Below are 15,426 nucleotides of genomic sequence, written 5' to 3' on the forward strand. Positions count from 1 at the left end.
ATACTGAGAAAGAATAGGCTCCTTGTTCAGAAACGACTCAATTCCGAGAGAATAAGCAATATATTTCGTTTGTATTGATGTATGAGTGAGCGTACATGTCTGTCACAATGTTTAATTATACTATTTATACCTAGGAACAACTAGGGTTACAAGGATATCATAATATCTTCAAACAAGGGAGATCTCCTTGATTTTATTCTCCTTTCCTCGTTCAGCAGGTGTATTCTTGGCAAGTATCTTCCTAATTGATTTTCTGATCTTCTTTGCTATACTTGTGTTAATCAAGTCGTTGCTTGCTTCTTTGTGTATTCTTGAGTTGTTTGGGTGTGCCCTAGATTTATTGGGTTGCTTAGTGGAACAGGCCCAACACGTGGGTTTCTACTTCTCTTGCTCTAGAGCTTACCAGTTACCACTTTTGCTCGTAAACGTCATCTTCTTAGTTTCCTATTTTAATTTTTCGATTTGATGATTTGGTGTTTTTTAGATTTATTGTTTGCTCTTAGTAAACTATTGAAAAAACCAAAAAAAAAAAACTATCCTTTGCATAAATTAACATCGTTGTCTTTTGTTATACTGCCTTGGATCAAGCTTATCACCAAACTGCTTTAAAAAGCGTAATAATGAAATCATCAGATATACATGTACCACTATTTCCTAACTTACGTGGCTTGATAATAAATTATCACCAACTATATTACAACCGAATTCATCATCAAATCAATTCAGATAATACTAATTTTAAATTTCTTTTAAATTAAAAAATCGATTTTCTGTAATAATTTTACCAAATAAAGATATTTTGCTATCATATAAAACGCAGCGTCATTTTTGCATTTTTGCATTTCCGCACACGACACCTCCATTAAAACACACATCTGAATCCTCAACTAACTCCATTAATCTCATCTTATTATACTCTTCAATTAGACGTGACTGAAAGATTTTTGAGGAGAGAGAAAATTGTGTAAAGGAAAATCATGAAGGGTAGAACAACCATGGAAGTTGGAGCTGATGGTGTTGCTGTAATCACCATTATCAATCCTCCTGTTAATTCTCTTTCTCTTGATGGTATTTTTTCTTTCTTTCTCCTCGGATCTTCGTTGTAATTTGAATTTTTTTTTATTGTTTTTGAGGTTTGTTGATGATGGGAAATTTGATTGATTTTGCTTTGATTTTGATCGCCTGATTTATTTTGTGTTCGTATATGTATTTTTTTGTAATATTTTTTTTGTGATTGTTAGGGTTTAAGTGATTGAATTGGAGTTTGTCTAAAAAAGGGGTTAATGAAATGTTCCTATATGATTTTACTTCCTTCGTTTTTTTTAAGTTGTTATGTAATGATTTATGCACTATTTACATAATCTGTAATCAAATATAAACATTACGGAGTAAATAATATAGGCATATGGAATCTTGTTAGATTCGTTTTATTGTAAATGTTTAAATATCAAAAATTTTTTTACGAAGTATAAATTTTAAGTATATATGTAGCTAAAGTTGTTATTGGCTAAATTATAGAGATGCATTGACAAATGTGTCAAGTGAATATTGTAAAAAGGAAAAGATAGAAGAAGTAGCATAAAGAGTGTATACATTTGTTGAAATTATAGGCATTCAATTCAGTGAATCTAAATAATTTTTTAATGGAAAAATTGCCTGGAATAATCCGACCTTAACCTTTCAAATTTGGCGATTACAAGGCTAAGCAGTTTAGCTAATTTTTGTCATAACTGAGTATATCCGTTGATCAAATTTAATTCCTAAGTTTCCCATTGCAATTTTTGGTACGGCATTTAGTGGTTGGAAAATTTGGAAATTTTAGAGAAGTATGAGGCCAAGTATTTTAGCTGACTAAAAGGATTGTTCCTACTATATAATGGTGGAAAACATGGCTGAGAGTCTGAGACCTTGAACTGTTTTCAACATTGTCATGTTTATGCTGGGTACCAAACAAAAATCTTTAGGTTTTGTTTGTTTTGATAGGAAAATGATTCTCCATTGAAAATAATTAATCAAGGGAAAACACCAATTTGAAAATGGTTCTCTGTTATTTGTTTCCTTACAATAATACTTATAAAGGAAGAGGAAAATGGGTCTGGAAAGAAGATGTATGAGAGGAGAGGAAATGGATGTTAATAGTATGGAGGAAATGTGGCATAGCTTCATTTTAAGTAATAAATGTTTACGATTCTTGGGAGAACTAGTTTCCTCCTTTTGGAAATTTGCTTTACCCTTTACTAACCAAACAATGCAAAATGAGAAATTCGTTTTCCTAGAAAATGTTTTCTATCAAAACAAACTGAGCTTTAATGAAAAATTTCTCGTGTATATTTGTGTGCGACATAAATAAACTGAAAGATTGGTTAGATCCTGTGGGCTTAGGACATCTGAATTCTCAACTAACTTATTCTTATCTCAATATCTCATTACACTCTTCAATTAAGCTTTTTGAGGAGAGAGAAAATTGTGTGAACCAAAATCATGAAGGGTAGAACAACAATGGAAGTTGGAGCTGATGGTGTTGCTGTAAATAGGGAATATGTGGATGTCCATAGCGCTACTTGAAATGCTGTGAGAATGTATAACAATGCCTGTTCCTATAGCTTTGTTTTCACAAACCAAATATATTTGATGACCTCACTAAATAAAGCACTGTGCAGAATGTGACTAATATGGGCTTTAGTGAAAATGTCCTCCACAATGCTAAAGATTAATATCTGAGAGAGCAATAGAGCATCTTCACCTTGGAGAAAATATAGAGAGCCGAATTAGCACCAATTTATTTGTTCTTCCCTCCACTCCTATAGAAGACAAAGAGATGAGAATGGAGTCTGTAGTCTTTACTCTTTTGCCTAATCTTTATCTACTTGACAAAGAGTATGAAGAGGCTTTTGTTTGTCATCATCACAACCCTGGTTCCGACAACTTCCATTGTCTAACTGCTTCAATCAAGTTTTTAAACCTCTTGAAACCACTTCATATGGTGTTAGTGTTGGAGAAAGGTTATGAATATTTCCTAAAGTTGTTTCACATTACTTGTACGTTTGTTAACACACAACTTTGAATATTAATATATTTAATCAATTTTAAATGTATACATACAAAGTTTATATTGTGAAGTTTACATTGAGAAAAAGTTATATGATAGTGTTGTGAATAGTGTTAAAAGTCAAATTTGAATAACTAATAAATTACAGAGTAAATATGTTGATCTCATTTCCATTAAGTATAGGTTATCGACAATGATTGTAACTTCTGCAAAAAAATATAGATATTCTTTGGTTTCAAACATAAAATGTATTGATCATAAACTCTTCTTTGAGATTAGAAACGAGATGGTTAGCTAGTTGCTAACCATTGATATCTTTAGTTACACATTAGTATAAAATATAACAATAATTTATTCATTGAGACGAATCAAATATAACCCAACATGAATATGTTATGTTTTATATATTGAGAGTTGTTTAGAAGATCCTCTCATCTTATGAATAGTACAAAAGATTTCAAATGGTAAGAACAAAAAAGGACGAAGGGAGAAATTTATTATTAAACAACCAACATTACCTAAATTTTTTGTTAATCAACTACGATGATACCGTAGGGCTGGTTGTTTGAGAGAAAACTCTGTTCAAGGGTTGTTTGATTAAATAAAGGCTTTATTTAAGGTTGAAGTCTTGGGTGGTTGTGTGAAAATAAAGTAAAAGTTGGGGTTGATTTAATTGATTTTTTAAAATTGGAGTGGTTAGCAGAACAGACTGTTCACATCGAGGGTGCATTTTGATAAATTTTCGTACATGTTTATCTGTAGTAATATGCTTAAGACTCAATTATTTGTTATTCTGCATCCAGATTGGTCTTGTTGAATTGCTGTATCTGTGGCAGTAAATTTGTGTTTGAGCTCTCTAAAGAACTTATCAATTGTTTGATGTAAGAACTTGCATATTATTTTCTTATTGTGATATCATCACTATTTTGACAGTGTTACAAAGCTTGAGAGCGAGCTTTGATGAGGCATTAAGAAGAAATGATGTCAAGGCAATTGTAGTTACAGGTAAAGCCATAATGCCACTCTTCATTTCACAAATTAGTTGTTGGAGTTCTGACACAATGTACAAAAATTTTAATTTCTTTTCTGTGGCAGGTGCTAAGGGAAAATTTTCTGGTGGTTTTGATATCACTGCTTTTGGTGGAATCCAAAAAGGAAAGAGTATGTCATATTTTTCATGCTCATGTTGAAGGATCTGAGATTTGTTTCCTATATTAATAATTAGCTCTTTTAACTTAATTTGTAAATGTTGGCAGCTGAATCACCAAAGCGTGGTTATGTGGCAGTGGAGGTTCTCACTGACATAGTGGAAGGTGTACTCATAGTTTTTAATTATTTTAGGAGCATTCAGCTTGAAACAATCTGGGGTAATTTTATTTATGTATTGAATTTTTTTTTTTGGTGGTGAACAGCTGCAAGAAAACCTTCAGTTGCTGCTATTGACGGCTTAGCCTTAGGTGGAGGTCTAGAGGTTGCTATGGTATGAGACACGATTTTACCTCTTGTAAGATTATTATTAGAAATACTATTGTGCACATGTTTGTTATGTTGCCTTGCGAGGGCTCACTAGTTTTAAATTTTTTACAGGCTTGCCATGCTCGGATATCCACCTCTAATGCACAACTGGGTTTGCCTGAACTTCAGCTTGGAATAATTCCTGGATTTGGAGGTAAATTATCTCCATTATTGCTTGCAAAATGGTATGTTTTGTTCTAGATACTCATACTTGAAGACCAAGCTGAAACCACTGCCCCTTCTATTTTGTATACTATAGAATGCCACAATGTCCTCATATCTATCCAATGCTGAAATAATTTAATGTTCATGACTAATTGTTTTGTGCGTTTTAACTGTTAGCATCTCGAAAAAATTGCATTGTACATACATATTTACAAATATAGATACAACTAGATAAAGCATGAACGCACCAGCAAATATGCACCACAATCATAACCAAGCTGCTAAATTGCTTATGTGGTACACTAGAGACAAGGGAATATGGGACTGTGATGTAATCATGCAGTGTACCTTTCTGGTTGAGAGAGAGAGAGAGTACCTTTCTGGTAGAGAGAGAGAGAGAGAGAGAGAGAGAAGGGGGGTGGGACAGAGAGAGAGAGAGCCGAAGCCTATTTCTAAGCACGTGTACCGAAGCCTATTCCTGAGCACATGTAATGCACATTTTTCCCTTCTTTTACATATTGTTCTGCAGTTATGTGGTTTAAGATAAGTGAAATGGTCTGAGTATGCATTAGGCTTGTCACTTTGTCAAATTAAGTGTCCGACATGGGTACGGAACAAATAATGAAGAGTTGATGTAACATAGTGGACCCTGATGAGTTTAACTTAGGGTCTACTGACAACCTGTGGATTGTCGGTGGCGACAACAGGGGAATGCAAGGTGGCTGATAGGGATTTGGGTAACATATTTGCTGCAATATGGAGCCACCTGTTGGTTTTGTCTTTTTCTATATTCTCTCGAACTTTGTAAAGTACTTGGGGTATTTCTGATTTTTTCAATTAAATTAGTGCGCCCGAAACAATAACTGGCATTAAAATGAAATGGTCTTTAAAGTAACTATGTCAATAACAATATGATGGCATGTTTATATATAAGTCATTTAAACTTGCAAATGCAAATCCTCATGCTGCATGTGATATTAGATCAACGTAACAATATATCTGGCTCTAATATTATTGAACGGTGGGCAAATTGGTCCAAAATTTATGCTTTAGATTTTGATACTTTGTGCTACTTTACATATCTCAATGATCTCAGGGACCCAGCGTCTTCCTCGGCTAGTCGGACTCTCTAAAGCTCTTGAAATGATGCTGGTAATTTATTTATTTTATTATATAATTTTATTTGTCGAAAAGATTTTGGTATGTGGTTTACTTGAAATATACCAGACATTCAATTTCTTAAATCAAAATTCATTGTATCCTCTGCAGACTTCTAAGGCAGTCAGAGGTTCAGAAGCCCATGAGTTAGGACTTGTTGATGCAGTAGTCCCAGCCAATGAATTGCTTAGTGCTGCTCGTCGCTGGGCCCTTGAAATTGTAGAGCGTAGAAAACCTTGGGTTTCAAGTCTTTATAAGACAGACAAGTTAGAGCCACTTGGAGAGGCAAGGGAAATTTTAAAATTTGCTAGGGCACAGGCCCGAAAGCAGGCTCCAAACCTCAGGCACCCTCAGGTTTGTATAGATGTTATTGAAGAAGGCATAGCTTCTGGACCTCGTGCTGGCTTGTGGAAGGTTTGTATATCCTCATTGATCATTCCTCCAGGTTTTCTATGCACATTTGTTGTACTGAGACAGTATTTTTAACATTAATCTCTGTCAGGAGGCTGATGCTTTTGAAGAACTTCTCCGCTCTGACACTTGCAAGAGTTTGGTCCATATTTTTTTTGCTCAACGAGGAACATCAAAGGTTCATCTTTTATTTTTTTCTCACTAATCACCAAGTGAATTTTTCTTCTGTTCCTACTTTCTCTTCTTGTTCCTTTTAGTCTTCACCTCTGTTCTTTTCTAATAACTTAAGACTTGATAACGAAAAAATATTACGGGGAGGATAAATTGGCCTCACAAACATGGAAGATGTGATAATTTTTTATTTTCCAAATATCTGTATGCGTTCCAGTCTGATGCTTCAGTCCAAAGCATCCCTGAATTTAAATCAAGGTTTTCAACTCTGGCTAAACACACATTAAACAAACAGAATTTTATATCATCCAGCAGGCTATAAATAACAAAACCGTCAGGTTGCATTTCATAAGCGCCATATAGCCCACCCTACAGGCCTCTACACTTGCGAGATATACAAAATACTTGAGTTTCATGTATTTATGTGAACTGTGATTAGAGTTGATGAGTAACTGTTCATAATTCTACCTTTTTGTGACTCAAACATTAGGAGGATATCTTAGCCTTCAAATGGAAGTTATTATGTTGGCTTGTCGTATCTTTATATATTTTATGGGGTATAAAACGTCAGCCTGACTAGGCTGTCAAGAGTAGAATGTAGGTAGTTTTGATTCAGTGAAGTTTCTCACACGTTTAGTAAGTATAAAAAGTTTGCCTAACTAGGTGTCAAGAGTTGAATGTAGATAGTTTTGGTTGAGTGAAGTTTCTCACACATTTAGTAAACTGTCATAGAAAACAGCAATTATAATTTATAAAAATATCATGCTCATCCACCAATAAATGTTTGAATTATTTGTCATCAGTCATATATAATGCCTAGAGTAGTGTGTTTCTTAAGTTGGTGGAGAGTGAGACTGACACAAAGATCGGATCCCTAGGTGTTGTGGGCATGGAAAAAAAACTCGGTTGCGGTCGCGTTTGTGGTAATGGTCGCGTTGTCGCGGAAACGGCTTGTAACGGTTAAATAGAACGGATTGCGGATTTCGCGGTGTGAATTTTTTTAAAAAAAACACATCAGTATAATTTTAGCTTGTTTACTAATTATTTATACCATATTATGCTAAAGCTATGACAATTACACGTAGTATTATTTTTTTTTTTGAAGCACTTATTTATTTGGTTTTGAATTCTTACTAATTTGGGTTTTTTTTTTTTAAAAAAAAGAAAAAGGGTAAAGATGACTACTTAATAAGTAAGTTAGTAACTTACCAGTTACCACAAAGGATAAGTAAAAGGGGTAAAAATGTGATGGGACACAACTGTTACAATAAAAAGGATTTAAAAAAAAGAACCAGTAAAAGGGGGAAAAGGGAGACAGCTATAAAGCATCATGTGACTTTTATTACTTTCAGTTTCTTTTTGTACTTCCTTCTTCAACCTCCCGTCAAAAAAAAAAATTCTGACTTCTCCATAGCCATGGCAACATTGGTTCACAGAGATGATTCCGAGCATCTCAGCATGCCCAAAACAATTACTCGCGAATGTAACGGATACAGAACGGCGTTCTACCGTTACGTAACGGCCAACTCGGCAATTTGGGTGTGAATTTCAATTCGGCGTTATATAATGGCCTTTTTCGGATCGGCAACTTTGAAACCCGTTACAAAGCGGTCGTTATACAACGGAACGGCCGAGTTTTTTTTCCATGGTTGTGGGTCTAGGAACCTAGTCAAATTATACCCTAAACTTTACACTAAAGAGTAGTATAGTGGAGTAGGGATCGTATCCACTAGGAAGTAGGTGAAAAGAATTAGCTAAAGTCAAATTTGCTTATCGAGGGTCATTTTTTTTTGGTTTTTGTGTTTAAAGCCAACTACAATCTATAAACTAGCAAATAGAATGCCTGAAAAGAAGATAACACAAGAAGTAAAGTCACTAGGGAAAGGGGATTAAGGAATTAACAAGACAAACACAAACATAACACTAAACATGGCATTATCAATCAATTAGAGGGGGGTATTGCCTAACCATCTAGGTCTCTCCCAAGCACCCAATCCCAGCCAAGGGCTCGTCATCAACTCAAGAAGGCTCACATCTACCTATTTAGATCTTTTCCAAGCAACTAAAAAGAGTAGCAATATTAGATCATACATTCAATTAGCTAAAGTGAAAGCAAGCATTGAGCACACCTCAATGAGCACATCCAAATCACCAAGAAGTACCCAATACACTATCACAGTAGCACTAATCAATCGCAAACAAAGAACCATAAATAATCCAATTGATTAAGCCAAAAGAATGGAGAAAATGTCTTAACAACCTAGGTCACTCCCGCACACTCAAGGTAGTAGTCAAACTCTCGACCACGCCTATATAATGTTGGTGAGTGGTTAGTGTGGTGTAGGTTAATAAATTGGTGTGGTGATGGATAATGTTGAGGTGAGCAGCAGCTGCTGCAGCTTTGTTGGCATTTATTTGATTCGGACATGAAATTTCAATCCAAGCCAATTGACCTTGAAATATGTGCCTTGACCCAAACACTCCTACAAACAAAACCAAACACGAGGGAGAATCAATCAATCAATCAATCAATCAATCAATCAAAGCCTTAATCCCAAAAGTGGGGTCGGCTAACATGAACCAAATTTGATTATTCCGTGTAGTCATCAACATAAATCTTTCTCCTCCATCCCTTACGATCCAAAACTTCATCCTCACGTAAATCCATGCACTTCATATCCTTCCTCACTCCTTCCAACCAAGTCATCTTTGGTCTCCCTCTTCCTCGTTTAATCCCTCCATGGTCCCACTCTTCCACTCTTCGCACCGGTGCACCCTCGGGTCTCCGTCTTACATGTCCAAACCAACGCAGACGATTTTCCCTTAATTTATCTACAATGCCCGCCACACCTACTTTCTTGCGAATAACCTCATTTCTGATTCTATCTCTTAAAGTGTTTCCACACATCCACCTTAACATGCGCATTTCCGTAACCTCCATCTTTTTAATATGCTCTTTCTTAGAAGCCCAACATTCTGTACCATAGAGCAACACTGGTCTTATGGCAGTCCTGTAGAATTTTCCCTTCAACTTTAAGGGAATGCTGCGGTCGCATAGCACTCCCGTGGCCGCTCTCCATTTAAGCCACCCTGACTTAATCCTGTGGGTCACGTCTTGATCAATGTCACCATTCTTCTGGATGATCGACCCTAGGTACTTAAAACATTCACTCATGGTCAAATCCTTTCCATCCAAACTCACCACTTCATTGCTTGTCCCCCTCTGAGTGCCAAAACGACATACCAAATATTCAGTCTTACTCCGACTTAGCTTAAACCCTCTAGATTCCAACCTTTGCCTCCATTGCTCCAACTTGACATTAACCCCATCCTTAGTCTCATCCACCAAAACGATATCATCTGCGAACAGCATACACCATGGAACCTCATCTTGAATTGGTCTAGTTAATTCGTCTAGAACCGTTGCAAAAAGAAAAGGGCTTAATGCAGACCCTTGATGCAATCCGATTGTAATAGGGAAATCTTTTGTCAACCCTCCGCATGTCCTCACATTTGTTGACACATCCCGATACATATCCTTAACTAGGTCTACATACCTTCGTGGGATACCTTTCTTCAACATTGCCCACCAAAGTATCTCTCTTGGCACCTTGTCATATGCCTTCTCTAAATCAATAAAGACCATATGAAGATCTTTCTTCTTTACCCTATAAAACTCCATCATTTGTCTTATCAAATGGATTGCGTCCATAGTAGATCTCCCAGGCATAAAACCAAATTGGTTATCTGAAATGCTTGTGCATGCCCTCAACCTTTGTTCAATCACCCTTTCCCACAACTTCATAGTATGGCTCATAAGCTTAATTCCTCGATAGTTAGAACAATCTTGAGCGTCTCCTTTGTTTTTATAAACCGGGACCAAGGTGCTCTTCCTCCAATCTTGTGGGATCCTTGTAGCCGTCCATATCTTGTTGAAAAGGTTTGTTAACCAATCAATACCAATCTTACCCAAACACCTCCACACCTCTATCGGTACCCCATCAGGGCCAACCGCCTTCTTAGGTTTCATCTTCCTCAGTGCAATCTCCACCTCTACTCTCCTAATCCTTCGCACATACTCCATGTTGATTTCTTCATCACTCATAGAGGTATCTCCTATCACAACTCCATTACTTCCATTAAATAATTCATCGAAGTACCCCTTCCACCTGTCCTTGATGCCCTCCTCTTGCACTAGGACCATTTGGTTCTTATCTTTGACACACTTCACCATGCCAATATCCTTCCTTGCCTCTTGTCTTCTCTTTGCCATCTTATAAATGATCCTTTCTCCCTCCTTGGAATCAAGCTTTTCATAAACCTCCTGATATGCCTTTTCTTTTGCTTGGCGAACAGCTGCCTTTGCCTTACTCTTAGCCTCCTTATACGCTGCAAAGGTTTCATCACTCCTACATTTTCCTAAGGCTTGATAGCATACGAGGGAGAATCGAGAATAAAATAAAACGAAGTAAAATAAAGTGCTAAACTAAATTAAATAAGAAAAGGAGAGAATGAGGAATTCTTAATTATTAATTAATAACTACCAAAATACTCAAATTAAGAGACAAAAGACGAGAATAAGAAACAAAGTGGAAATAAATGTTAAAGTGAGGGAAGTTATTGGAAAAATAACAAGCAAATGACACTAAAAAAAACTCTTAAAAGTGACAGAAATGTCACTTATAACATAGTAAGAAAATCATTTTTAAACAGCTAGCCAGCTACACAATATATTCATGTAACTGGTTCCAATTCTTATGTTGGAGTATTTAGCTTCTCCAACCTCTCTATGGCATGATTCACTTGAAATCTAAGTTGGAAATAAATAATCTACGTCTCTATGTTTGTGCATGCAAAATCCCAGGAGGGGGGGGGGGGGGGAGGTTTCGGATTTCTGGGTACTATTAAGTGAGTTGTATTATCTGCTTAAGAAATGCTGTGCTGGTGTTTCCCTTAGTTCCCTATCTGATTATGCATCTTTCTTGCCTGTGATTGGGTTTACCAAGTATTTCTGAATCCCAAAACAGGTCCCTGGTGTGACTGACTTGGGTCTTTCACCAAGACGGATAAAAAAGGTTGCTGTTATTGGTGGTGGTCTGATGGGTTCTGGAATAGCTACAGCATTGATTCTTAGTAGCTATCCTGTTGTATTAAAAGAAGTGAACAATAAGCTTTTAGAAGCGGGTATTGGCAGAGTGAAAGGTATACCCTAGATCCTGGAATTACATATTGAGTTTGATTTGTTATTGTTGAAACTTTTTTCTTGGAATAACACATTTTTTTTTTTTTTATTTAGCCAACTTGCAAAGCCGGGTCAAGAAAGGGAAAATGACCGAGGAGAAGTTTGGAAAGACCATGTCGCTTATTCAAGGATCTCTGGACTATGACAACTTTAGAGATGTGGATATTGTCATAGAGGTTAGGTGTGCTTTTTTCTGTTCTGCTGATAAGTGTAGTCAATTCTTGGTTGAATTAAATATTATTTAAATGTTTGGAACCAAATTCATCTTCTTACAGGCTGTCATTGAGAATGTTTCCTTGAAGCAACAAATTTTTGCTGATCTAGAGAAGTATTGTCCTCCGCATTGCATACTTGCAAGTAATACCTCTACTATTGATCTTAACCTTATTGGTGAAAAGACTCGGTCCCAAGATCGAATTGTTGGAGCTCATTTCTTTAGGTGATTATTATGCATTCTTGCCCTGTATCTTTTATAAGACCATTCTTGGCTGTACTTGGTGGACACTCTTGATGTGCCTTTTACCCCTCATCTGTACCTTCATTTTTAATTCAAGTACATGATAATTTTGATAATGCTTGAATTGCAGTCCTGCTCATATCATGCCCCTATTGGAGATTGTCCGTACTCAAAAGACTTCTCCCCAAGTAATAGTTGATGTGCTGGATCTTGGAAAAAAGATAAAGAAGACACCCGTCATTGTTGGAAACTGTACGGGGTTTGCTGTCAATAGAATGTTCTTCCCTTATACACAAGCAGCTATGCTACTTGTTGAGCATGGCACAGATATATATAAGATTGACAGAGCAATTACAAAGTTTGGAATGCCAATGGGTCCATTTAGGTAAAATAGCGTAAAACCTTTTGCACCTTTTTGTTTTTTTTTTTTTTTTTTTCTCTGTTTTTTCAACTGGCCATCATTATATGATTTACATTGTTTCAAAAATTTATCTTTTACACTTTATTACAGATTGGTTGACCTTGTTGGGTTTGGAGTAGGCGTTGCAACTGCCATGCAATACATTGAGCATTTCCCTGACAGAACTTACAAATCTATGATTATCCCTCTTATGCAAGAAGATAAAAGAGCAGGTAGCAGAATCTTCAATATAGAAAATTTTCATTGTTGGATATTGATCTCATGTATGCTGAATGGCTTGGATTCTTTTGTTACCACTCTCTCAGGTGAATCAACTCGTAAAGGGTTCTATCTGTACGATGATAAGCGCAAGGCTAGCCCAGATCCTGAATTAAAGAAATATATTGAGAAAGCAAGGGAAATTTCTGGGATTAGTGTTGATCCTAAGGTTTGAATTTTGTGTTGTTTCAAAAAAAAAAAAAAAAAAAAAAAAAACAGGTTTGAATTTTGTGATTTTTTTACCATCTGAATTACTAACTATGAATGTTTGGGATATTTCTAACATGTTTCCCTCTCTTTGTAGTTCCACTTTTTTGGTAGGAATATTAAAGTAAACTTGTATATAGATGTATATTGAATTATAAAAAAAGTAATGCATGTAATGTAAGTGACATGTATGTTGTGCTTTTCATTATTGTCTGTGCATCTTCTCTATGCATGACTGCATTCTCGTCCGATTAGGTTGCTACTGTCAGTCAATCGGTATCAACTTTGAATTTCAAGAGTGTATGAAATTTAAAGCTAATATTTATTGACTGACAATTTAAAGCCAATATTTATTGACTGACTGGCAACCTATTCGGAAGAACAAGAATCATTGATTGTTATGTAAACAAAAAAATTTGTTGACAGAGTAAATTCGTTTAGCTGCTATACTGGGCTTTTGGATATCTTTCGTCATTGGCATGTTTTGTAAAAATAATAGCTACATTCTTTTTGCTGTTGACTATTTGATGCTTTCCCTGTTATTATTGAATGCCATTTATTTCTGTCTTTCACTGAGTTACAAATTACTAAGCCAATTTATAAACTCTCTCTCACTGAACTCTGATCACAGATAGCGAACTTACCTGAGAAGGACATAATAGAGATGATCTTTTTCCCTGTGGTCAATGAAGCTTGCCGAGTCCTGGCAGAAGGAATTGCAGTGAAAGCGTCAGATCTGGATATTGCTGGTGTCATGGGCATGGGGTTTCCTCCTTACAGGTCTTGTCTTTAGTTTTCATAAAAATGAAATGTTTATAAGTTCTAAAGTTTGATTCTGTATGCATTTTGAGTATATCTATACTAAAATGAAATGTTTTTAAGTGATGAAGTTTGATTCTCTAAAATGTTTGAGAGACTTGGGAAAATGGAAACTAATATCATGTTTAATGACTTCAGAGGTGGAATCTTGTTCTGGGCTGACATGCTGGGATCTAAGTACATTTATTCTAGGCTGGAGCAATGGTCTAAGCAATATGGAGGGTTCTTCAAGCCTTGTGCCTACATGGCTGAGAAGGCAGCCAAGGGGGCTCCACTGGTAAGAAACTTCTCATTTTCTGTTACCAAGTATTTCCTTCTTTAATTGCAAATTGGTGATGTGCTGTTTTGTAACTGTTTGATGGTGGTTTGCACATATCTATTGTTTGAAGTACTTCCTCCTTTTTTTAGATGCATCACTTTTGAATTTACAGACTCCTAGGCATTTTTAAGAGCAGAGAGAGAAAAAAAATGTTGGAGCCCCATGTGAAATGAGAAAGACAGAGATAATTATCAACTAAAAAAGAAATTGATGCATCTAAATTTAAAGTTCCATTTATTGAAAGTAGTGCATCTGAAAAAAAGAAGTAATATATACTACCTTTCTTTTGATTTTAGCTGTGACATGTATTGTTCTTTGTCAATTGAGCTGAGATGTTACACTCTTTCCGTTTTTGGTAATATCTTCTAATTCGTTATACTGTTATATACTCCTGCAGTCCTGCTGCTGTGAATAATTTATGGAATCTTTTTTTTCAGAGACTAGTTTATATAATTAATGGGTGATAACATATTCTGCTCTTGTTATTTTCTGTAGAGTTTTGGACCAATGGAACAAGCTAAATCGCGGATGTAAGGAAGAACAAATTTGGACATTGCTGATTGGATTCTCTCTGTTTGGCATACCGCACTTCAGCATCCATACATAAGGTTGTTTGGACCATTAAGAAACAAGATAATAATCTTTTCGGAGGTTTTTTGGGAATAAGAATTAGCTAGAGATGCATATTAATCAAGATTGTGAGGCTAAAGAGTCCTTATGATACAAAAGCTTTTATTATATGCTTTATAAAACTTAATATATTAGATATCTATTTAAGTCATTATATTGTATATTTGTAAGAAGCATATGACTTGGTTAAGAATGCATTTCAAAGATTTTAGTTTCAGATAGAATTCATGAAGTTGGACTCTTTGTGCTCAATTGTTGTTCCGGTGTACTTAAGATGAAAATTATTATTAGTGGTTGTAATAAGATAATCATATCCACTTAATTATTATTGTTATTGTTATTGTTTTATTGTTTTATTGTTTTATTGTTATTGTTATTGTTTCTTTATTGTTATTGTTATTATTATTATTGATTTATTGATTTTTTTATTGAATCGACATCCACTTAAAATTATGAACTACAACGTTATACTATATACTAAAGTAATCACCAGAGTTATTCCTAAAGTACACATGTTCCATTTACAACAAAAAAGAATTCCCGCTAATTTTTTTTTTCTTAAAAAATAAAAAGTTACAATAATTTATAAAAATATATTAAATTA

General features: G+C 35.4%; 1 protein-coding gene across 1 annotated transcript; it reads left to right on the forward strand.

Annotated features, from left to right (window-relative positions):
* Nucleotides 1–772: 772 nt before the first annotated feature.
* On the forward strand, nt 773–15,178 carry LOC145583103 (peroxisomal fatty acid beta-oxidation multifunctional protein MFP2-like). The gene is made up of 18 exons (XM_081640250.1): nt 773–1,068; nt 3,983–4,054; nt 4,145–4,210; nt 4,306–4,362; nt 4,462–4,529; nt 4,637–4,718; nt 5,826–5,881; nt 5,999–6,301; nt 6,390–6,476; nt 11,497–11,671; nt 11,766–11,887; nt 11,987–12,150; nt 12,299–12,553; nt 12,680–12,801; nt 12,895–13,016; nt 13,686–13,834; nt 14,012–14,150; nt 14,688–15,178. Exons 1-18 carry the CDS (start codon nt 978–980, stop codon nt 14,724–14,726), a joined length of 2,169 nt encoding a protein of 722 aa, XP_081496376.1. The 5' UTR covers nt 773–977; the 3' UTR covers nt 14,727–15,178.
* Nucleotides 15,179–15,426: the final 248 nt, after the last annotated feature.

Source organism: Chenopodium album, chromosome 15, assembly GCF_948465745.1.
Source record: "Chenopodium album chromosome 15, dcCheAlbu1.1, whole genome shotgun sequence".
Classification (NCBI taxonomy): Eukaryota; Viridiplantae; Streptophyta; class Magnoliopsida; order Caryophyllales; family Amaranthaceae; genus Chenopodium; species Chenopodium album.